Genomic DNA, 22530 nt, shown 5'->3' with positions numbered 1-22530 from the left:
CCGCACACACTCGGCACACAGGGCATACGAGGGTCCGGTTGCCATGGGGAGCAGGAGCGCGTGAGCCCATGCCGCCCCTCCCGCCCCCGGCCGAGCCCGGTCAACTCCACCTCTGATTGGCCGCTGCGTCCTTATTATGCAAATCATTTGCGTAGACCCGGCGGCCAGCTGCCTGACGTCATCAAACACGGGGGCTGGGGCTCGGGGCTCAGCTCCGGGAGAGCTCGGGCGGGAGCCCAGAGAGCGCCGCGCGGGGACCTCAAGCCAGACCCCAGCGTCCCGCTGCCTCGGCCTGGGCCTGCCCCGCCCCCTGCCCCGCCCCTTTCCAGCCCGCCCCACCCCCTCCACGCCCTTCCACCCGGACCCCGCCCCCCGTGCAGCCCCCCGCCCTCGCCGCCCGGGCCCCGCCCCCGGCCCCCCTGGCCCTTGCCACCGGTCCAGGGAGGGGACGGCGGGACAGGCGGGACCGCTGGGACCGGCGGGAGGGCGGACCGGGCGGGGATATGGCCGCGGCGCCCGGAGGGTCTGCGCCGCCCGCCGGCCCCGGCCCGCGCCTTGGTTTCAGCACCGCGGACAGCGGCGTCGGCATGAGCGGGCTAAACCCCGGTCCTGCCGTGCCCATGAAGGACCACGACGCCATCAAGCTCTTCGTGGGGCAGATCCCGCGGGGCTTGGACGAGCAGGACCTCAAGCCGCTGTTCGAGGAGTTCGGCCGCATCTACGAGCTGACGGTGCTGAAGGACCGGCTCACCGGCCTCCACAAAGGTGCGCGGGGTCAGCCCAGCCCAGCCCAGCCCAGCCCTGCCCAGCCCAGCCCAGCCCCAATCCGATTAGAGTGCGGCCCAGCCCAAATCCCAGCCTCAACCGCAGCCCCAGCCCTAGCCTACCTAGAGCCAGTACAACACCAGTCCAATTACAGCCCACTTCAACCCCAGATCACAGAACCCCCAACCCAGAATTTCCCATCTGACATCCTTCCTCTGGTCATCACTCTGGTCCCTGACATGTTCTCCACTCTAGCCTCCAACCTTCACCTCTCACTTTCCAACAGTCCCCACCTTTCATTTGGACTTCCCTCCATCCCCCTCATCAAGCATCCCAAATTCTGGAATTTGGAAACTTATTCCACCTTCTAGGTCGCTGACACCCCCAATCCCGAAAACCCTGGACCCAATCATTCCTGAACCACCATCCCTCAATTTGGTGCCACCCCACTCAGGCCTAACAACCTTTACACACATTTTAACTTGCACCCCTCATTCTGGCCTCCAAGACCTACCAACCCCCAGAGCCTTCTTTTCACTCAGACTGCCAACTTAAAACCCCACAGACCTAAACTCTCCCTTTCTTCAGAAGCCAGGCCTAGCTAAGTCCCAAAATCCAATTCCTCTCCTAGGAGGCTCTCAGCTCCAAATTCCACCTTCGTTCTGAACAATAACACCAATCTCTCCTACTCTCATCCAGAATCCCAACACTCTCCTCTTGTTCTAATCTGAGTCCAGAACTCTGACCTCAGCTGGGAACTCCAGCCACCTTGTGCCCCCCTCATCTCACGTTTCCTCTCAGTTGAACCCACACTTCTCCCACTCTCTAATCTCCCCACTCCTATACCACATATTTGTCCCTTCCCAATCCTCTTTCTTCCCTCCCTCACAGGCTGTTTATGGACCAGAGCCTCAGGGTGGGTCAGACTGAAGAGGCAGAAAGGGTCTTCTCCCTGCTCTTGCTAGAGAGACAGAGGCACCACGGTCCTGTCCAGCCACACCCCTTTCTTCCTGTAGAGAGAGGGAGGAGGCTTGTTTACATGCAGAAAAGTCTGTCCAGGCTGGGCTGGAGTAAGAGAGCCAGAATCACATGTCATATATGGGCAGGGAAAGGAAATGACTTGAGAAGAAACACTTTTTCTCTTCCCACTCTCACCATGCTGCAGTTTCAGGATTTGGGGGCAGGGGAGGGTCTCCAACTATCCTGCATGATCTTTCCAGGAGAGAAGTGGTGGACCCTGGGTAACGGGTAAATGTACTTTCCTAAGGGCTGAGAGCTGGAATCAGGCTGCCACCTTTTCAACTGGGAAGCTTTGGGGAGTTCCTAAGCACACTAATGTAAGGGCTTCAGGAAAAGGACCATAGAAGACCTAGGACCAGCTATGTAGCAGTGCATCTTCCACCTTTAGGGTGGGATCATTTTAAAAGGGACATGAAAGGACAAGACCATACCATCCAGATTCCCTCTAATTCAGTCCAGCTGCCCAGCTGTCCATTCATCCATAGCAACTTATTTTCTTATTGTCTAGACATTTATATCAGCATGTTAGCATAAACTAATCTTTCTGGGCCATCTGTGCAATGAGGAAAGTGTATAGAATACCTTTAATTCCCACTCTTCTTACTCAAACACCATCAGAGTCTCTGAACAGTTCCCTCATCCTCTCTCTCTCTTTCTACTTAGCTCTAATTCTTCCCATTTTTTTTATTCATCTGTCCCTCAAGCCATACTTCTCTGTCTTTCCATCCCTCATTCTTCCACTCCCTAACCCAGCTAGTCACACAGAGCTCCTTCAGGCAGCAACTAGGCCCTTGAGCCTTTCAGACAGGGCCCCATCCCTGCCCAGTTCTGACGTCAGCTAATATGGCTTGGTGGCGGAAGATGGAACCAGGTGTTTGGTGATTTATCCCTAAACCAACCCACAACTCTCAAAGGCAGGGTTGCTTTGCAGGATGATTGGGGAGGGTCTGCAAGTCAACATATCCCCCACCCTCTCCCCAGCAACAGTGACGTCCAAAAGGCAGAGTGACTCATTTTCCTTCTGAAGGCTGAATACCGAGGGGGCAGCCATAGTGCTTTGAAAACAAGCTCAGCCTTGGAGTTTGGATATTCCAAACCCTATCCTGCCACTTACACACTCTCCAGGCTTCAGTTTCCCTATTGATATGACCAAAGTTTGTCCCAGGAGTTCTCTAAGGTCGCTTTAACCCAGTGAATAGTAGATATCCACCCACCTTAAGGGGGCAGCTACGTGGAAGACATGGGAGAAAATGTTCCCATTTGCCTTTCTAGTCTGCTGAGGTCTAGGTGGAAAACTGCACCAGGCTCCTAATGGCTTCCCACATCCACTTTCTCTTCCTTCAGTCTTTCTCCTTCTTATACTCAGAAGGCTCTTTTTGAAAACACAAGTCTAATGTCACAACCCTGCTTAAAACCCTTTAATGGCTCTCCACTGTTCTTATGAAAAAGTTCAAAATCCAGACTGAGGCATACAAAGTTATAGATGAGCTGATCCCTGCATCTCTCATTGGCCACTCTGCCCCCAGTCACCAATCTCCAACCATACTAGCCTTCCATCCATTTCCCCAACACACTCTATTTTTCACTCAGTTGTCATGCGTACTATTCCCACTGTCTGAAATAATCACCATCTCTTCTGTCACCTGGTTAACCCCCATCTGTTATTGAGAACTCATGGACATTCCTCAACCCTGTGAACTCAGTTATGTTCCCCTCATGATCCTTTATATAATCCCCATGAGGGCAGGGCATGTGTCTTTTTGCCACTTTATCCTCAAGCCCATCATAATGACCCACCACACTAAGTAAGTATTCAATAAATCTTTTCTGAATGAGCGACTCAGTGACTTTCGGAAAGGAAAAAGATTTGGCCCCATGCTTCCTGGCAGGCTATAGGTTCTGTAGAGGGTAGGACTGACCCTTTGGCTTAACCCAGACTCCTCCTCTCCCCTGTATCTACCAGTTATTTTAGAGTAGTCAGATTTGGGGCCCTATCTTGAAGTCCTGGGAGAGCTGACAGATCAAGCTCCTTGTATAGGATTGGAAGTTCCTGGAAGCTCCTACCTACAGGACACCCTTAAACCAGCCACATCTTCCAAGGTTCAAATTAATCCATTCCTTAGACTCAAATTTGGAAGAGGTGTTAGGAAGGAGTTGTGGGATCCTGGGCTTGGTTCCCAACCCAACTCCTCTTCTCTCTCCTCCCATCTGAAACTGAGGTGGGAAGGAATTGAGGCTGATTCTGGGAGACTTTGGCAGTATGAATCCAAAAAGAAAGGGGGAGACTGGAGTTAAAGCTGAAGGCAAAGCTGCTTAGGGAGGTTTAACTCCAACAGGACTTGTGGCTGGAGTGGGGAGGGGTGATGTGGGGTTGTATGAGCATGTGACTGGGTGTGGGTACACAGGTTCCCTAGGCAAGAGGCCAGGAGCAAATGACAGGGAGCCAGAGCTGGGGACACAAGCCCCTCCCTTCAGAGAAGGTGGGAGGCAGAGAAGGCTTCTCAGAAGCAGTGTCCTTATTTAAAAGAGAGTAGCCTTGAGTTTGCCAACTTAATGGGGTCTTTCCAGGAAGAGTATCTGGGGGCTTCAGGAAACCCTCTGAGCCAGCCTCTCCCTCCCCAGGCTGTGCCTTCCTCACCTACTGCGCCCGGGACTCTGCTCTCAAGGCCCAGAGTGCACTGCATGAGCAGAAGACCCTGCCAGGGGTAAGTCCACCAGGGTCGGGGGGTGGGAATCACCTCTGGCTGGGGACATGTCCTGTGCTCATGGCAAAGCTGCATGTAGGGGTTGGGTTGGGTCCAGGAACTAGAACAGTCATCTTTCTAGGAGAGGACTTACCTGTGCCTTTAACAGCTACAGGTTAATTGTTATATTCAGTCTTCTGGTTCAAAGAAACAGGCTCAAGACTCTTGGGCCAAGTGTTCCATCCCTATCTTTTAGGAGAGGCATCACTGTTGTGGGCTATGCTAGAATCTGTCCATCTCGGCTGAAATCATGACTTCAAGAGCCATTTGCCACTGGTGTGAGCATACATGCAGACACACTGGTAGAGGGTCTGCTGGGCTGGTATCTCACTTCCTCCCATTTCAGGGTCCTTGATGGCACTTGCCTCTGGTCCCTTTCCTGTAATGTTTTTTGGGGTGTCTTGAGTCACCAAGACTGCTTTCCCTCCACACCCCAAACACTTGGCTAAAGTTAAGAGAGACCTGCTCGCACGGGCAGCCAGGCCACTGCGTACCGGTGGCGCCTGGTACAGCCTTGGCTAATGGTAGTCACTGGACAAAAAGCAAAGTGGGACCTACTGCTGAAGGAAGAAAGTGGGATTGTTAAGAACCAGTGTGGGCTCACCAAGAGTAAGTCATGCCACGCAGCTTCATTTCCTCTTGTTCAAGGAGAGATTTGTCTAGAAGAATGCTATTCAGGTATCAGGACTACGTCCAGTTGTAGGCCTCAGCTTTAAGAGGGTCATCAGCCTACCAGAAAGAGACCAGGATGGGATGGGGATATAAAATATACCATGAAATGATAGTTTGAAGAAATTGGGGATATTTAGCTAAGAAGACAGGGTTTAATGCGGGCTTCAGCAGGAAGGAATCATGATATAGTAATTAGGAACACTAGTTTTTGAGTTTCACAGACTGGATTTGAATCCCAGCTCTGCCTTTTACCACATTGGTGTCTTCGGATACTTTACTTAGACGTTTGAGCTTCAATTTCTTCATCTATAAAGAGAGGGCTATGCTAACACTTAGCTCTCTGGGCTATTGTGAGGATCAACTGAGGCTTAGCAAGTGCCTGGCACAGAGTAAGATCTCGATAAATATTACTGTTGGGGTGGGGGTAACCACTTTCAGATTCGGTAGAGGGATTTGGTTTTTCTATGGCTGGTCCCAGAGGGCAGGATCAGTGGGTATAAAGAACAGACACACCGTTTTCAGCTTGTTATAATGAAGTCATCTCTCTGAATTGGAGCTCTCCAGCAATAGGACAGCTTAGAGCTGATCACGCTGTTAATGGGGTGTCAGATCCTAGAGCTAATCCTAGTAATTGAAGGAACTTGAGCCTCACTCTTAAAGACTCAGGGTCAAGTACCACCAGCTTTTCACCATCACCAGTCCTCTGTGTGCAGGTGGATCCATGCCCTACCACTCGCTAACTCTGTGACCTTCGGCAAGTTTTTGCCCCTCTGAGCCTAAGCTTCCTCAACTGAGAAATTGAACTTGTAGGACTGTTGTAATAATGAAATGATCTAAGTCATGTACGGTGCTTAGCACAGATCTTGGCAGACAGCAAGTACTCGACATGGGTCAGCTGGTGGTGGTGGTACTAGGAACAGTAACAGCAGCATTACTAGGAGTAGAGCCGTTACTCACCCAACCTTTAGAGTAAAGACTTCTGTCACAAGAGTTGTGCCAATGAGACAAATGGTAACATTCCATACAGGAAACATCACAGTAAAGGCTCAGAGACAGGAGGAACAGATGGGCGTGAATTAGGGCTGGAAGTGTAGAGAAGTCCACGTGAGTCCAGGCCAGACCAGAGAGAAGATCCACTGAGGACAGTGCTTGAAGGGCAAACTCTGAGCTCCAGGCTGAGGGGTTTAGACCTCATCCTGAAAGCAAATGGAAGGCACTGAAAAAATTAAGACGAACTTTAGGAGAACAACCCCTGCCCCAACCAGCCACAGGGCTCCACAGGTAAGGAGTCCCTGGGGGACCCTACGAGGCTGAGGGCACCTGAGATTAGGGTCGTGCAGCACCACACTACTGGGAAGTTTCTGGGAGAGAAAAAAGAAATAACAATACCTAACATATATTGATGCCAGACAGTGTTCTTAGCACTTTACATATTCGAAGTCATTTAATCCTCTATGAAGAAGGTATTGTTACTGGCATTCCCATTTTACAGATGAGGAAACTGAGTCATAGAAAACTAGTGACTTGCCCAAGTTCATGGAGCTACTAATGGGAAGATCTGGGCTTTGAGCCCAGGTGGTCTGGCTGCAGAACTCATTCACTGAACCACTGCAATGTTACCTGAGCCAAGCTGGTGGCAGACAGGGGTCTAAGGTTCTGGAGGGTATGGTGCCTGGGTACATCTGCCCCCTCCCATCCTTTCATTTACAAGCTTCCAACATGGCCAGGCTTCCTCTGGTACTGCCGGGATTGGCTTTATTCACCCTTCTCAGCTTAACAAAGTGAAAATTAATATTTAATTGTTCTCCTAAATGAAAATCGATGGCCCTCTTGGCCAGCCCCAGCAATGGCTGTGCCATCAGTCTTTCCTCTGGGCCTGCCAGGAGCAGCAGCAGCTTTAGTCACCTGGCCTCAGGCCCACCCACAGGGAGCAGGGGAGGGTGCCCAGATCTCTGTAGGCACTGGGTCCTGGGCATACCTACCATCTGCTGGAGGAGCAGGGACAAGACTTCAGTCTGGGCTCCTACTGGAGGCAGGCAGGACTATCACTGTGGGACCAGGAAAGGTTGGGTCAACCTCAAAGAGTAATCCTGAACCCCTAGGAGAAATGTCATGGTATCTATTGGACTGGAGCCTCCCCTCAGCATCCCCTCCACCAGCCCCCTGCTAATTTCTGTCACCTATCAAAGCTTGGCTCCCTAACTCAGGGCTTCCTCAAACCTCAGTGATCTGTCCCATCTTCTGCAGTTTCCTCCCCCTGAGGCTGGAGCTACATCTAAAGGCTCCAGAATCCACCTGAAGAAAGTGAAGCCCAACTTGTCTCTCTCCATGTTTGTGTCCTCCTTTCCTGTGGGCAGCTATCCCTTCACACACTGTGAAGGAAACAGGCACAACTGAGGATATTTGCTTTTGCAGGTCGTGACCTGCACAGAACAGCTTGAGTGGAGAAGGCAAATGGGGGCTGAAATGCAGCCGTGCTCTGCTGACCGAGCCATGCACATTATCCCAGGACTGTCGGCCCAGAGGAAGGGGCCCATTTCCCCTAACTTGTCTGCAGAGATGCCTCTTTGTAATTCATACAAAGACACTGTATGTGCTAACAGCTGCCCAGTGAGTGAGTTGGAGCCTTTGCCCGCAAGGAGCTTCCAGCCCAGATATAACTTATTGCATCACAGTGGGGTTTACATCTGGGCACATGAAAGAGGCATCAAGAGGGAAGAGGGAGGAGATGCTCCACAAGGGAGATGCTGTCTGAGCTGAATTGTGCTCACACATCATCACGTTTGAGGGTCTAGAAACCTGGAAGACAATGACAACTTCTGGACTTCTGGGGCCGGTGTGAGGACTGGCAGGGAAGGTGCCCCGCAGAGATGGCTAAGGCTCCAGGGGAACAGAGAGTGGCATGCATGTTGGACAGCCCGGGGGGCAGGACTCACAGGTTGTGACTCCCAGTCTTAGGATCTTGGGCTTTACTGGGAGGCTTGCAATGGGGAACTATGGGTGGATTTTGAGCAAGGAAGAGTGAAGAACTGGTATCAAAAGATCCCTTTGGCTGGGTAGGTGGGAGAGGAAGCAATGCTGAAGGCAGATGACTCTTTGGACACTGTTGCTTGAGTGCAGGTGAGTGATGACTTTGGCCTGGAGCTGGGGTTAGGCAGGAATGGAGAGGAAAGGGTGGACTTGAGAACTATTTAGAAGATGCCCATAGATTCTAGAACCAATGGCACGTGGCGGTGGATTGAATTAGAGGAAGGGGGTGAGGCAGGACAAAGTGCTGAAAATGCTGAAGTTTCCTGTTTCTCTGCTCCGCTCTTTCTTGCACCCCGACACCTCTCCTAGACCCACCAGTAGTCTCTTCCTTGGGAAGGTCCCAATAAATACTCTTCTCACAGTGAGGGGAAGGGGCTGAGGGCGTGAGTGCTGAGTGAAAGGAACAGCTGGCATCAGGACAGAAGAGTCTGCAGAGGGCAATGCTGAGCCCAAAGGCAGGAATTTTAGGCAAGACAAGCAGGGAGCAGGGGTAAGGTCTTGCCTTCCCTTCTGCTTACAGAGCAGAAGGGCCAGGACCTTGTGTGTGTCGGCGCTGCCTCTGACCTTCTCCACTCTAGTGCCCAGGTTAGGTTCTTCTCGCCTCTTTCTTACATGCTCCCTTGAGCTCCCCTCCAGGGCTGGGTCCAGAAGCAGACATGAGCCTGGACCTGGGAAACTCTCAAGGGAGCAGACGCTAAGCCAAGGGCAAGAGCTCCCCTGAGGTCCCATGACATGACAAGTACTTGGCCAAGGAGACAGTGCCTTCTTTTCCTCAAAGAGTAACAGTGACTACTCCACCCTGTTCGCACACCCCTCCCCTGGCTGTGTCAGGGATGAGGCAGGGTAGGGTTGTCCAGGTAGCTCACAGCACATACCTAAATCCTGCGTGTCCGCCCTAACCACTTCCCAGTGGAGACTGAAGGCCCAGAGCCCTGGGGAGCATTGCTCTTCCCAGCTCTGTCCTCATCATCTTGGGCTCCTCCCTGGGGACTCCCCTAAGCCTCCTAGCTCCCAAACTGCCAGCTCCCCCAACACCTAAGCCATTAACCTGAGAGTCAGCCAAAGTTCCCTCCTCTCCCTCGTCCCTACATCCAACTGAACTTCAGCCCAGTTAGCTCTTCCCAAACATCTCTTGAATCTGTCCATTTCCTTCTGCCCTGGTCCGGGTCACCCTCACCCTTCACTTGTATCACTGCTTACTTTTTAGTTTCATATGCTTCCATTTAACACACACACACCCCCTCAAAACAAACAAATAACTTACTACATCTGGCACACCTATTAAGACCTAGCCTTTGTCATCTGCACCACACCTTTGCAAGGTAGGATCGTGATTCCCCCTTTATTAACATGGATACTAGGGCTCAGAGAGCCTAAGGAAGTTGCCAGTGACGGAGCCAGGACTTACATCCATGTCTATCTGACATGGAGGTGATTTTCTCTACCCTGGATCCCTCAGTGTCAAAACCCTTGCTCCTTCAGGCTGGCAGCTCCCCCTCCGTATCCCAGTCCTCTGGAGTGCTCAGCCCCCAACCCTATCTGTCCCATGATCGCCATAGGGTCCAATGACCTCAGTCCTGCAGGACCCAGGTCAAACCCTGCCTCCACCATGAAGCTTTCCCTGAGCCAGCCTCTCCGGATGGAGTCAGCCTCTCCCACAGCACCTTACCTTGCACTCCTCCTAAGGTCCTAGTCCCTCTGTGCCTCATTATTTGTGTTCATGTCTTAAGAACGGAGTTGAACAACACAATGCAAAAATCATGGACTTCAGGGTCAGACAGTCCTGGAGGCAAATCCCAACTCAACCACTTACCCACCACGTGATCCCAGATAAGCGATTTAACTGCTCTCAGCCTCGGCTTTCTCATCTACACTATGGGAACAGTGGCATTATCTTGCAGACTGGTCGGAAGGAATTTAGAGACAATTATGCAAAGTGCCCCAGGAGGGGCCTGCCACATAGTGGGCTCTCGGGAAATGGTGGCACTGTCTTCCCCGCTGTGAGCTTTCAAGGACAGGGTCCCAGGGGCGTTGCTGTCTCCCCTGAAGGGCCCAGCGTGGGGCTCTTTATAGTTATGGAAATATTAGCAACATGCCTGAGTGGTGGGAAGGCCAGGTGTCCGGCCTAGGAGACCCAGACTTCGCCGGGTCCACGTGGGACATGTATGGACCACCTCCATCCAAGAGTGGGGAGTCGGGGCGGGGGAAAGGGGCAGCCCCCAGAGCACCAATGAGCTCCACGTCCCCAGAAACCCAGCCGGGGAGGCAGCTGCCATGGAAACCACTGCTGTCACATGGGCTCATCTCTCTAGGCTCCAGAGAGAAATTCTCAGGATATATTTAAGAACTAATAAAATAATGATGGTCTTGCTCACCCTCGCTGCCCCCGCAACCCAGGCTTCTACCTTCCCTTCTCCCCTGCCACACTCCTCCCTGCCTTTCTTGTACCCCTTCCTGAACCTCAGCCCCTCATTTCCTTCCCATCTTCACCAGTATTTCTCTCTTTCCTTGCCCTTTCGTAGGTCTGTCTCTTACTCTCTCATCATTTCTGTCCTCCTGTGTCTCTTCGCCTCTCCCTGTGTCTCTACTCTGCATGGCTCTGTCTCTTGGTCTCTCCTCCACAATCACAGGTGGCCATGCCCAGGGACGGGTCCCGTCCTCCTGATCCCTGGTCCAGGCCAGTCCAGACCTGTCCAGCTCGCCCTGATCTGCTTGGATTGATCTGTCATCCCCTGTAGACTGCAGCCTGAGTCCTGTCGGTGTCTCGGCCCCCACCCACAGCCTGGTACACAGCAGGTGCTCCACCACCAGTGGGGGGGTGTGTCAGAGCGTATAAGAACCTGAGCCCTGGTGGGAGGGGGACTGCACTGGTTCAGGCTTGGCCTGTTTTCCTTTCCTTTCCATTTTTTTAAAATGAGCCCTCCCCGCTCCCCCCCCCCCAAATTTGATCCAAAGGAAATTGCTCAACTGTGACTGCCAGGGCGTTACCATGGTTACTGGGTAGCACTTGTGGCTATGGTAACAGGAAGCTGCCTGTTGTCTCGGCAACGAGCACATTGGTAGGGGATGGAGTGGTCCCTGATTGGTGCAGAAGCATTGCATTTCCTGAGGGGAGGGGGTCAGATCATCACCTTCTCAGGCCAGATGGGCATCAGTACCCCTTCCTCCATGAACAGGAAGGACGCTGTTCTTTCCTCCCTGCACTCAGCTATCTGCCCCCAACAATAATTCCTCACATCCTACGCACCCAGCTCTTGGCAGTTTACAAAGACCTTTTGCAGTCCCCATTATCTCATGTGATCCCCACAACACCCATGAGAGGAAGGTGAGACGGGGATCCAATCATGAATTCTTTCAGGGTGGCTGGGGGATGGGAGTGGGGGCGGTGTATATCGAAAGCACCGAGGAGCTTTTACAAATTATACATCCCCCAACTGGATATGGTTCCCAGGTGATTCTTCTCTGCCCCTGATCAGGGAACCCCTGAATCAGAAGGTGAAATCGGTTGTGGGGGAGGGTCTGGAGGGAGGGGTCAAGCTGCTTTCCAGGTTTAGAGCCTGGATGACTGGAAGGATCAGGTTTGGACAAAGAGATCAGCTCTGGTTTGGGTGTGTTGAGTGGAAAGTGCCAGTGGGACTTTCTAGTCGGGATGTCCGGCAAGCAGCCGGCACACAGGTCTGAAGCTCAGGAGGGAGGTGTGTGCCTGAGATGCAGCACTGTGAGTCATCCCCGTGGGGGCAGGAGCCGAGGCTGTGGGTGCAGATGAGTTATCCAGGAAGAACGGGAGGAGCGGATGCGCAGGGCCGAGGATGGTGGCCCGGAGACTCCAGCATCCCCAGGGGAAGAGGGCCCAAGGAGGAGGCTGAGCGGGCGACACAGAAACCTGGAGAAGGTTTTCCTCGTCTGACAAGTTGAATCAGAGAAGGTGGCTTACTTGAAGTCATACGACCACTAAATGGCAGAGTTGGGGCTAGACAGCCCTGATTCCCAGACTGTCTCATTGAAGTGACACATAGAGCTATATTCCCAGCTTTAGACATAAAACATAAATCTGAAGATCCATTCTATCCTCCTACCCAGCTCCTTCATGCAACACCTTTAAGAAAGTCCAGGAGCCAGAGGGACAGGCCTCACGTGGTCCCTGCATAGGGTCCAAGGAGGGAGAATCTGTTTAGCCTCCAGTCCATCCTCTGCTTCCCACGGAGCTTCCGATCATCAAATTCTTCAGGCTTCAGCACCTTCTAAATTCCTGGGTTTAAGGGAGGGACTTTCGAGAAAATCTATAGTCCCTGTGTGAGAGTGCTAGAGTGGAGAGTTCACAGGGGCCAGGGCTTGGATCCCAAGGTGTCCGGGGGTGGGGAAGCCGGGGCCCTGGGGCGAGGCAGTCACACTGACTGGGTGTGTTGGTCCGATGTCTTTCAGATGAATCGTCCCATCCAAGTGAAGCCGGCTGCCAGTGAGGGCCGAGGAGGTAACTTGCCTGCTTGATGCACCTCAGGGTCTCATCCATGTAGGGGATGGTGGGCCCCCCCTGGAGTCAGTCCCATCCAGGCTTTATTACTAGAGTCTCTTTGGGTCAGGGGGACAAGTAAGGGCCAGAGTTACTCGGCACCAGAACAGCTCAGCCATCCCAGGTCAGACTGAGGAGGGATGGGGTCCCGGGGTCCCCAGACCCAGACGAGGCAGGAGGTAGAGGCTGGACATAGAGGAAGGGAGTTCTTGCCACCTTACCCCTGGAGAGAGTTCATTCCTGTTTTTACAGGCGGAACTTCCAGGTCTGTTTGAAGGACCAGGCTAGAGTTATTTTCCTTTTCCAGATTCTTCTGATTACAGAGAACCCAGTCCAGTCTGGGTTGGAGCCACTTGCCCCTTCATTGCAATTGCCTGGTTGGTTACTTGTGGTAAAAGATAAGACTGGTAAGACAGATCTTGTAGGCCATCTTAAGGAATTTGACTCTATGCTGAGGGCCATGGAAAGTCTTTGAAAGTTTTTTTAGCTGCATCATTTCCTAGTACAGAAAGACTGACACTCCTTAAGCACAGGAGGGTTTGGGAGCCTGTACTTTTTAACAACCATCCACATCTTGGCCAGCTTTCATACTGGAGAAGCAGTACTAGCTTCCAGCGACAACTCCTGACATCTTTCTTGCCCTTGGGTGTTACATCAGTCCGAGCTACCTGCCTGCAGCCCTCCCTGAAGTCTGCTGACTTCCCCCCAGTAAGACTCCTTCTCTCCCTTGGAGAGACCATGGCTTTGTTAGGTAAAAGAAGCTGCCTGAGATCAGGGAGAGAATGGAACCCAATTGACAGACATTCGTTAACCTGCACAGCCCTCCAGACTCCATGCTCAGTGTCCGCACCTGCAAGGGACGCTCACAGCTTCATAGTTCCATTGTGGAGTTCTTTCCTCCAAGATATCCTCTCTTCATCCTTTTAGATTTTCTAACCTCTGGTCTTTGCTTCTCAACTTCTGGTCAAGATGTTATCACCCTACTTTGTCTTGAAGCAATATTTCCAAGCTTCCACTCTCCCCTCCAAATACACATCCTCCTTTTCCATCTCATTCTTCCCAGATTGGTTTTTGAGAAGTTCCAGGCTGCATACCAAACCTCTGGTTCACTTGTCCCAAGAATTTCTGCTTCTCGGGAACCTGTTAAGCATCAAGGCCAGTGCTGGCCATTTCCTAAGCCCTGCCCACAAACACTAGACTGCCCCACGGGTAAGCGGCCACCTGGGAGCACTTGAGTGAGCTAAGAAGCAGACAGGCTGGGCTGCAGTTTGTTCAACCATCCAACCAACATCTTTTGAGTAACTGACTCCACATTAGGAACACAGAGCTGAGCAAGGCAGACCTGGCTCCTGGCCTCAGAGTTGGGTTATAAACCAGTAAACAAAGGGCGCTCAGTGCTTCTCAGGTCCAGCGGGGATTGTGGGGGCACGAACGTGGAACATGTAACTTAGTCTGGAGGTCAAGATGGGCTCCCAGAGGTAGTAATATTTAAGCTGAGATCTCCAGGATGAACAAGAAGTAGGCAAACAGACAAGAGAGGAGCGAGGGAGCAAGTATTTCAGGCAGAGAGAAGCGCACCGGCAGCGCTCAGAACGTGATGCGACCTGGAATCTGGTCCAGGAACTAAGTCCACAATGCTGGGGGCACTCCTGCTGTTTGGAGTCCAACACATCTTGCCAGGGTGAGGGCCACCGCAAAAGGAGGCCTCCACGCCGATAATACTTCCTTAGCCTAGCCCTGATGTCCTGGTCATCTGGGCCCCCAGCAGTGGCATCAGCATGAGTTTTATCATTTTCCTACCCCACAGCATACAAGTTTTTTTCAAGTGTCATATCATTGACAAATTCTGTACATAAGGCATCTCACCCCTACACCTGTTCACATTCCAAGCAGCTCAAGAGAACAGGCAAAGCAAATCTAGCTGAAAAGACGTCTGCCTGGCAGAATTCAAAATTTTAGTAGTTCTGTGTAACACAGATATTTCTTGACAAGTGATGGCTCTTGAGGAACATTTACTCCAAATGCAACCATGGATAATCCTTCTTGCAGATTTGGATGACCAGATCTCTCAATTCCTTCCTGCTCCCCCTCAAAGTCACCAAATGGTCCCTGATCCATATTTGGGAGAGGAGGCATATGTTCTAAATCTTGCAGAACAGTTGAGCCTTTACAATTTATAAGTATTTTACTACCAACTGATCTGTGTTAGATACTAACCAAAGTGTGCCCCTTTTCTTCAGTGCTGTCATGTATCTATTCTACCGTGAGTTCAGCTCTCTGCAGAATTTTAACACAAATTAATGCTTTAGAAACTCAATTTTTAAAATGGTATTGAATTTTGCTTTTGAAATGAAACATCTGACACCAGTGTAGGATAGCTTGTCCCATTTTAGTCTTAACTCTGTGATCCCAAGCAGTCAATAAATCTTCAGAGTTCATGGTCATACCTGCCCTGATACAGTTAAGCCTGTGAGCTTGCATATATCTTAATTATTCCTGAAATTCAATCCTTTGTTTACAGTTGATTAATAATGATTTCTATATCTGATAAAAATACTGACATCAAGGGGGTATCAAGGCAAATATAATCTTCCAAAATTTTGCCATTTTTTTTTCTGGGAAGGGATTATTGTTAGATTTCTCTTCCCATAAAACAGGGATCCCTAACTCAGATGCTACAGGAGCAGGTAAGTAACCCTACATGGGTGAGAATGTCATGATATAATTAAAATCTTATATTTTAATTAGGTTAAACGCTGGCAACTAATTCAGTTTTTAAAAGTGGGCCCACACTGTGGAAGCCTACCTGAGCCTGCCAGGTTTGATTCTTCGGCCCAGAGACGTCCATGTTTTCCCATCTGCCACGCAGGAGTATTCTGTTACGCACACATGAGCTTTCTGACAAATATGTCACTTTACATTCTATCTCTTGAATTTTGATGCGGATGCAACAGAGTAATATTACTCTTATTTTTTTAATCAACAGACATGAGGTTTGTGGTTGAAACAACCTATATTTTAAACATACTGTATGTTGTATTTTTTTTTAACATTTTTATTGATTTATAATCATTTTACAATGTTGTGTCAAATTCCAGTGCAGAGCACAATTTTTCAGTTATACATGAACATACATATATTCATTGTTGTATGTTGTATTATGTTTTGAAGGCACTGGTGACACTTGCATGTGCAATGCTTACTGTGCAGTAGAAGCACCACCACAAGACCTGCCTGATACAAGGTGCTGGGGTCTTCCTCTTCCGAGGCCGCCCCTGCAGCCCTGGGGGCACTGGGAGTGCATCCAGGTCTTCACGGACTTTATTATAGCAGCTTCTCAACATACCCCAGCCCTATGTATATGTTTATACATGTTTCATGTATCCCAGTTCCTATAAATTCTGCAGCCAAGTTCCACACTGTTCATATACTCCACGCTCCATGCCTATATTTTACATCCTGTGGCATTGAACAGTACACTCTTAAAGGAAAACTAATCTAATTTTTCAAAATTAAATTATTTCATAACATCCTAAAGGCATCCATTTCTACATTAAATGTGCATAGTGCGAAAGCTGCCATCAGGCTAGTCAAGAGATTCATGAAAGACCTTCCCTGTCTTCTCATGTTCCTGAACAAAATGATCTCAGGTCCCTCTTCATACACCATGCGGAACTCTATTTCCTGTTTTAGGCCAGCGGTTTACAAGGTACTTTCCTTGGAGCCCCCCTAGGGAGCACCAGGGGAAGGTGAGACAAGAGGAATGCCAGTCCTCCTCCCATCTGTCCGGCTTCAGTCTGAGCCGTTCTGCTTTTCTCTTACATTTTGGGCTTCATCCTAATATTTTTGTTAGAACAGTGGATTCCACAGCTTTTTAAAAAGGCTAGGCAACCAGCGACCCATTCCGAGGGCACTATTCTGTGGCAAACACTCCCAGGAGCGATGCACACCCTCTGAATTGTAGTCTCAGCACAGAATGGTGGTACCTCCACTAGAATTCCGGCCACAAGTACGTTATCCATTCCTTCCCTGCCGGGATTTCTGGGCAGTAATCCTCTGGACAGAGGGCAAGATTCTGCTGAACACATTCTGTCTGTCTCATATACACCACAGCCCCTGCCCTCCATACAGATACAGCAGTGACAGGCAGGAGACAGATACCAAGGTACCCAGGGCAGCCTAGGCTGAACCCCACACTGTCCGGGTGAAATGTGGACACGCACACATAGCCTTGTTGGACGTTCCCTCCACTGCTGATTTCAGCCAGTCTGTCCTTCCCTTTCACCATCACCCAAGCTTCAGTCTATGACCTTCACCAGCCTTGTTTCCCTTGTACTCAGGATCCAAGGACCCCTATCAGCTCACCCAGATTCCCACTCACTCCTTCTCTCTGAACTTGTATCACCCTGATGAAGCCCTGTCTCCAATTCAGAGACTTGCCTTGGTGCAGAGATGAGAGGGGCTTTGACAGCAGGACATATGGGCTGGTCCCCCTGCTTCACCCTCCTGGGTAGTTCTCCTGCGGCCTGACCTGCTGGATGTGCACTGAAACCTCGTTTCCAGCCCCAGCTTTCCAGCTTTCTCCAAGGGCACAGGTCCAGCTTGCGGCCTCCTTCCTGGAATCCCTACCACTCCCACAGGAAGGGTGGACACAGGGAAGGATCCTCAGGTGGCCATCCAGGTCTACAGGCAGAACTTGTTCTCCCGTGGCATGAACACCTGGGGAGGGGTCAGAGCAGGGAAACAGGGGAAGTCAGAGAGGAGGCAGCAGGGCTTAGTGAGGGCCCTGAAAGCTCAGTGAGGGAATAAGGAAGGTAAGGAAAGGGATTCAGGAAGTGTAGCGGGGAAAATGCCAATGCTGGAGGCTCAGGAACCCGAGTTTCCTGCCCTCTTTAGGCCTTGGGGTGGGGGTACCCAGGTTGAGTTTGGTGCTGGGGGTGAGGAGTCATCATTCCTGTGCTCAGTGTCTGGGGACAAGGAGACAACTGTTTTCTGTGCTTTTTTTTTTTGACCCAGAATCCTTGATTCTAGCCACTGCCATCGGGTTTGCCAGCAGTGTGTGCTTGTCTTCTCCAGACCCAGTCTGAACACACAGGACTCCTTTGAGGACCCCTCCCTTAATAGAGCTGCAATGGTCTAAAACAGCATTTCCCAAACTCCAAGAACAGAAAGGTCTAGCATAGAAAATGATGCATTTAGAGCTGTGTCCAAAAAATATATATATAGTTACTGAATCACTTCCCACAAGAGCAGCAATGAGCCTTACTGAGTTTTTCCAGGACCCAGGTTTCCCTGATGGGAATCTGGAGTTCCTTTCCTCCTGATTTGCCTGTAGGTCATCCTGCCCCTCAGAGAAACTCCACCTGTAGCCCTGGGTGAGTAGGGCCTTCTCAGTCACTACACCTCTTCGAGAATTAGACTGTGGTTAACCACCCTCCTAAACGCCTCCTGCTACTCTGGGGAGCCCAAGAGGACTTAGGGTTCCCAGCTGACTCCTCGATTTGTCCCCAGAGGACCGAAAGCTGTTTGTGGGGATGCTGGGCAAGCAGCAGGGCGAGGAGGACGTCAGACGCCTGTTCCAGCCCTTCGGCCACATCGAGGAGTGCACCGTCTTGCGGAGCCCTGATGGGACCAGTAAAGGTGACTTGAGCTGACCCCTGGATTTCCTGATGACCCGTCTCACTCTGCACCACATGACGCTTTTGGCCTCTGTGACCTGAGCCACCTCTGTCCCGCCCCAGGCTGTGCCTTCGTGAAGTTTGGGAGTCAAGGGGAGGCTCAGGCGGCCATCCAGAGTCTGCACGGCAGCCGGACCATGGCGGTGAGGGCGGGAGCCGGGCCCCGGGTGCGGCCTGTGGGGTGGTGATGGGCTCCTCCTCCCCATATGCCGGGGGGAAAGTGCCTGATAAGCCAGGCGCTCGGGGCTGGGGTCTGGACTGGTCATTGCAGCCTCCCCTGCCTTGACCAGGGCGCCTCGTCCAGCCTCGTGGTCAAGCTGGCGGACACAGACCGCGAGCGCGCGCTGCGGCGGATGCAGCAGATGGCGGGCCAGCTGGGCGCCTTCCACCCGGCGCCGCTGCCGCTCGGGGCCTGCGGAGCCTACACCACCGCGGTAGGTGCCTGGCCCTGGCGGGCGCGGGCTGACCGGCGGCTGGACCAGGCCGGGGGTTGGGAGCTGGGGCAGCTGCGCGCCGCTGGGCGCGCCACACTCGTCCTTCTTCCCTCTTAAAGATCCTGCAGCACCAGGCGGCCCTGCTGGCGGCGGCACAGGGCCCGGGCCTCGGCCCGGTGGCCGCAGTGGCGGCACAGATGCAGCATGTGGCGGCCTTCAGCCTGGTGGCCGCGCCGCTCTTGCCCGCGGCAGGTACGGCGCGCAGGGGGGGGCGCCGTGGGGGGGGGGCGGGGAGCGGCGGGGCGGGGCTGCCGCCTGACTGTCCCACCCCCTCCGCCGCCAGCCCCCAGCTCCCCGCCGGGCGGCGGTCCCGGCGCGCTTCCCGGTCTCCCAGCACCCATCGGGGTCAATGGATTCGGCCCCCTGACCCCCCTGACCCCCCAGACCAGTGGGCAGCCTGGCTCCGACAGTCTCTACAATAACGGGCTCTCTCCTTACCCAGGTGGGCCCCCCGCTCCACCCGAATCTCCCGCGAAATGGAGTGGGGAGCGGGGGGTGGGGGCTGGGGGGTGATGGTGGCAGGGCCTGGCCTCCCTGGAAGGGCCTCCTGCTTCCCTGCTGCCTCTCACACCTCCCTCGACCTCCCACACTCCCTGAGCTCTCAGCTGACCCTGCCCGCCAGCCCACCTTCACTGTGGGCCTTGCGCCCCTCTCTCCCCAGCCCAGAGCCCTGGCGTGGCTGACGCCCTGCAGCAGGCCTACGCTGGGACGCACCACTACGCAGGTTTCACTGGGCGCTACGCGGCCTGGGGGGTTTGAAGGGCCCCAGAAAGTAATAGGAAGATTCCGGGAGGGGGCGGTTAGGCTCTCTTCTGAGGAGTCAACCCTCCATCCCGTACCCCTGGACCCAGGACGACCTTTCTAGGGGTGAGGGTTACTGTGGACTCGCTGCATTGGTCAAAAATGGCCAGGCAGATGGGGCCCTGCTTGGGGGATGGCTCCCAGGGGTCACTGCCCACTCCCACCTCTGTCTCCAGCAGCCTATCCGTCGGCCTATGCCCCAGTGAGCACAACTTTTCCCCAGCAGCCTTCAGCCCTGCCCCAGCAGCAAAGAGAAGGTGAGGGACAGGGATCTGGAGATCAGGGCCTGGTGGGGCTGGACTCAGGATTCCTCCCCTGAACCAGCCTGCTTCTGTTCCTGCAGGCCCCGAAGGCTGTAATCTCTTCATCTATCACCTGCCTCAGGAGTTTGGTGACGCAGAACTCATCCAGACATTCCTGCCCTTCGGAGCTGTTGTCTCTGCCAAAGTCTTTGTGGATCGAGCCACCAACCAGAGCAAGTGTTTTGGTGAGCAGAAACCCATCCCTGGGCCTTTCGCGCTCCTAAATTCGAGATTCCCTGCAGACCCTAAGATTGTGCCTCCAGAAGTCAGTGACTCCCACAAACTGAGTGTGTAGGTAGAGCCCTCAGCAGGGTCCCAGACCAGCGATGGGGCTAAGCCCAGACCAGGAACAAGTCTATTTCAGGTTCACCTGGGAGGGTCAGGTGTCTGGTAGATCTTCAACCAGGTTAGGCTTTAGAGTCTAGCCAGGGCAGGTGGAGTCTGGGCCTGGGAACAGAGATCCCCTCCAACTCCATCTGCAGTTCAGAGGACTGGAATGGGAGCTGTGGGGGGAGAGAGATTTTCCCATACCAGGGAAAGGACAGAGAAGCACCCCAACCAGCGCATTACCCATCTCACAACACACACACACTCAGAATTACCTCCTCGCATTCCCAGAATCACACCTGTAGGAAATTGAGGCCACTAGCCCATGTGAGAGCATGCGCCTGTGTGTGCGCACCTACAAACAATGGAGAGGGGAGGAGGACATGTTTGATGGAACTGGCCTGAGGGGCAGGGAGAAGGGACTAGTCAGAGAAAGGGGGCCCTGCCAGGCAGAGTCCCAGCTAGCCTCTCTGCCCACACCCTCCAGGGTTTGTTAGCTTTGACAATCCAACCAGTGCCCAGACAGCTATTCAGGCCATGAATGGCTTTCAAATTGGCATGAAGAGGCTCAAGGTCCAGCTCAAGAGGCCCAAGGATGCCAACCGGCCTTACTGACCTGCTCTCAGTGACCAGCCAGAGAGGTGAGTCCTTGGCAGATCCCAGGCAGGGGGTCTCTCTCAGCTTTGATATCCCTTTTGGGATGTTGGGGGCACCCACCTCTGCAAAGGCTGGGGGAGAAGACCCAGGAGTTAGGAGGAATCCTCAGTTTGAGACTGTGTTTTTCCTTCAGTCTAAGGACTGAGATAAATCAGACAACACTCCTGCCACCACAATCTGAGAAAGACAAGTGCATTTAGATCCAGTCAGTTACTTCTACTCCACAGAGAGCCCCAGGGGCCACAGGAGAGGGTTCATGTGTGGGGGAGCAGAGGGCGGGTGGAGAATGCGACTAGGAAAGTGGGTTTGTGCCAGCTTGTGAGGAGTCTCAAAGGCCACACGCTTGGACTTTACCCTGAAGATGGTAGAGAACCACTGAGGAGTTTAAGCCAAGAAAGAACAGGATGTAAGGGCTAGGATAACAGCAGTGAACACGGAGATGAGGAGAGAAGCGAATATGGTGCTGAAGAAGCAGGACCTACAGGCCTGGTGGGCGTCGGGAGGGAGGCGACAAGCTCTCTGAGGCTCCTGGCAGGGCCGGCTGCCTGCGACTTTCAGAGAGTTGCTCTCAGAAGGTCCACAGGAACCTGCCTAACTTGAGCTGCCCCCAGGGAGCCCTCTGGAAGGGCTGTTGGGCTGAGGCCATCTGTCCGGGACCCAGGGGCTGGCTTCAGTGGACACCTGAGGACCAGCCACTCACCTGACATGTCACTGAGGGGGCAGGGGCTCTTCTTGCCTTGCCCCCGGAGTGACTTTTCCCTTTCCCCGCCTCTCTCCTTACCCAACAATGGAAACTGAAGGGTGAGAAGAAAGGAAAAGAAAAGCACAGAGACGCTGGAGCAGCCCTTCCGGAAGGAGCGGCCGCGGACGGAGGTGGATCGGACCCAAGGCCGACGCCTGGGCTCAGGCCACCTCAAGGATTGTTTCCACCAAGTGGGTTGCTCTGTGCCTGTGGCGTAGAGCGCAGGCTGGTGAGGCAGCTGGGCTGGCTGAGGACGGACTGTCTAGGGGAACCAGCAGAGGGCCTTGGGGGTGCCAAGGGCTTCTCCACAAGGGAAGCCCAGATTTACTTCTTTCAAAATCATATCATTCCTTAGAGTTTAGGGACCAAAGGACTATTGCTTTTTTAAGAATATATATATATATATATATATAGATATATAGATATATATATCTATATATAAATTAAAACAAAGAAACAAAAAAACAAAACAAACAAAAAAAACCAAGAGAAACAAAAAAGACAGTATAGAGTCTCATAAAAGCTGCCTTTACATATCCCTAGGAGACAGGGTGAAGGAGACCCTTGAAGGCCCCAGCCTAGGCAGAGGGAGGCTGTGGAAAGATTGTTCTGTGTCTCATTCCCTCTCAAGCCACTCCCACCCCACCACCTCTTAAAAATTATCAAGGATTTGAGGTCTAGGCTTATATGCAGGTAACGAGAGAGCTGTGGAAGCAGTGAACCCACGATCCCCAAACTCAGACAGCATCCCTGAAGAGGAGCTCCCAGGAGGAGCGCGGGCCCAGCCT

At 52.6% G+C, this 22530-nt stretch overlaps 1 protein-coding gene across 3 annotated transcripts; it reads left to right on the top strand.

Moving 5' to 3' along the window:
- The first annotated feature begins 392 nt into the window (after positions 1 to 392).
- CELF6 (CUGBP Elav-like family member 6) lies at positions 393 to 22249 on the top strand. Of its 3 annotated transcripts, none has more exons than XM_032469154.1 (13): positions 394 to 765; positions 4408 to 4490; positions 12654 to 12702; positions 18253 to 18381; positions 18483 to 18562; positions 18710 to 18853; positions 18973 to 19105; positions 19197 to 19355; positions 19575 to 19637; positions 19894 to 19971; positions 20058 to 20201; positions 20831 to 20984; positions 21801 to 22249. In XM_032469154.1, the coding sequence occupies exons 1-12, from the start codon at positions 504 to 506 to the stop codon at positions 20956 to 20958; spliced, it is 1452 nt and encodes a 483-aa protein (XP_032325045.1). In that variant the 5' UTR covers positions 394 to 503; the 3' UTR covers positions 20959 to 20984; positions 21801 to 22249. The 3 variants fall into 3 exon arrangements, with proteins under 3 accessions (XP_032325044.1, XP_032325045.1, XP_032325043.1); XM_032469152.1 differs by having other exon boundaries at positions 395 to 765; positions 19891 to 19971; XM_032469153.1 differs by lacking the exon at positions 19894 to 19971 and having other exon boundaries at positions 393 to 765.
- The last annotated feature ends 281 nt before the right edge of the window (positions 22250 to 22530 follow it).

The sequence above is a fragment of the Camelus ferus genome, chromosome 27, assembly GCF_009834535.1.
Source record: "Camelus ferus isolate YT-003-E chromosome 27, BCGSAC_Cfer_1.0, whole genome shotgun sequence".
NCBI lineage: Eukaryota > Metazoa > Chordata > Mammalia > Artiodactyla > Camelidae > Camelus > Camelus ferus.
The sequence above is the reverse complement of the archived record's forward strand: the minus strand, read 5'-3'. Positions and strand labels throughout refer to the sequence as shown.

What these genes read in the sequence shown, in the direction of transcription:
- CELF6 (XM_032469152.1), top strand. Translation starts at nt 504, where the DNA reads ATGGCCGCGGCGCCCGGAGGGTCTGCGCCGCCCGCCGGCCCCGGCCCG. An exon ending in GCTCACCGGCCTCCACAAAG is followed by an intron (nt 766 to 4,407) that starts GTGCGCGGGGTC and finishes CTCCCTCCCCAG; the next exon opens with GCTGTGCCTTCCTCACCTAC. An exon ending in GCCCCAGCAGCAAAGAGAAG is followed by an intron (nt 19,972 to 20,057) that starts GTGAGGGACAGG and finishes CTGTTCCTGCAG; the next exon opens with GCCCCGAAGGCTGTAATCTC.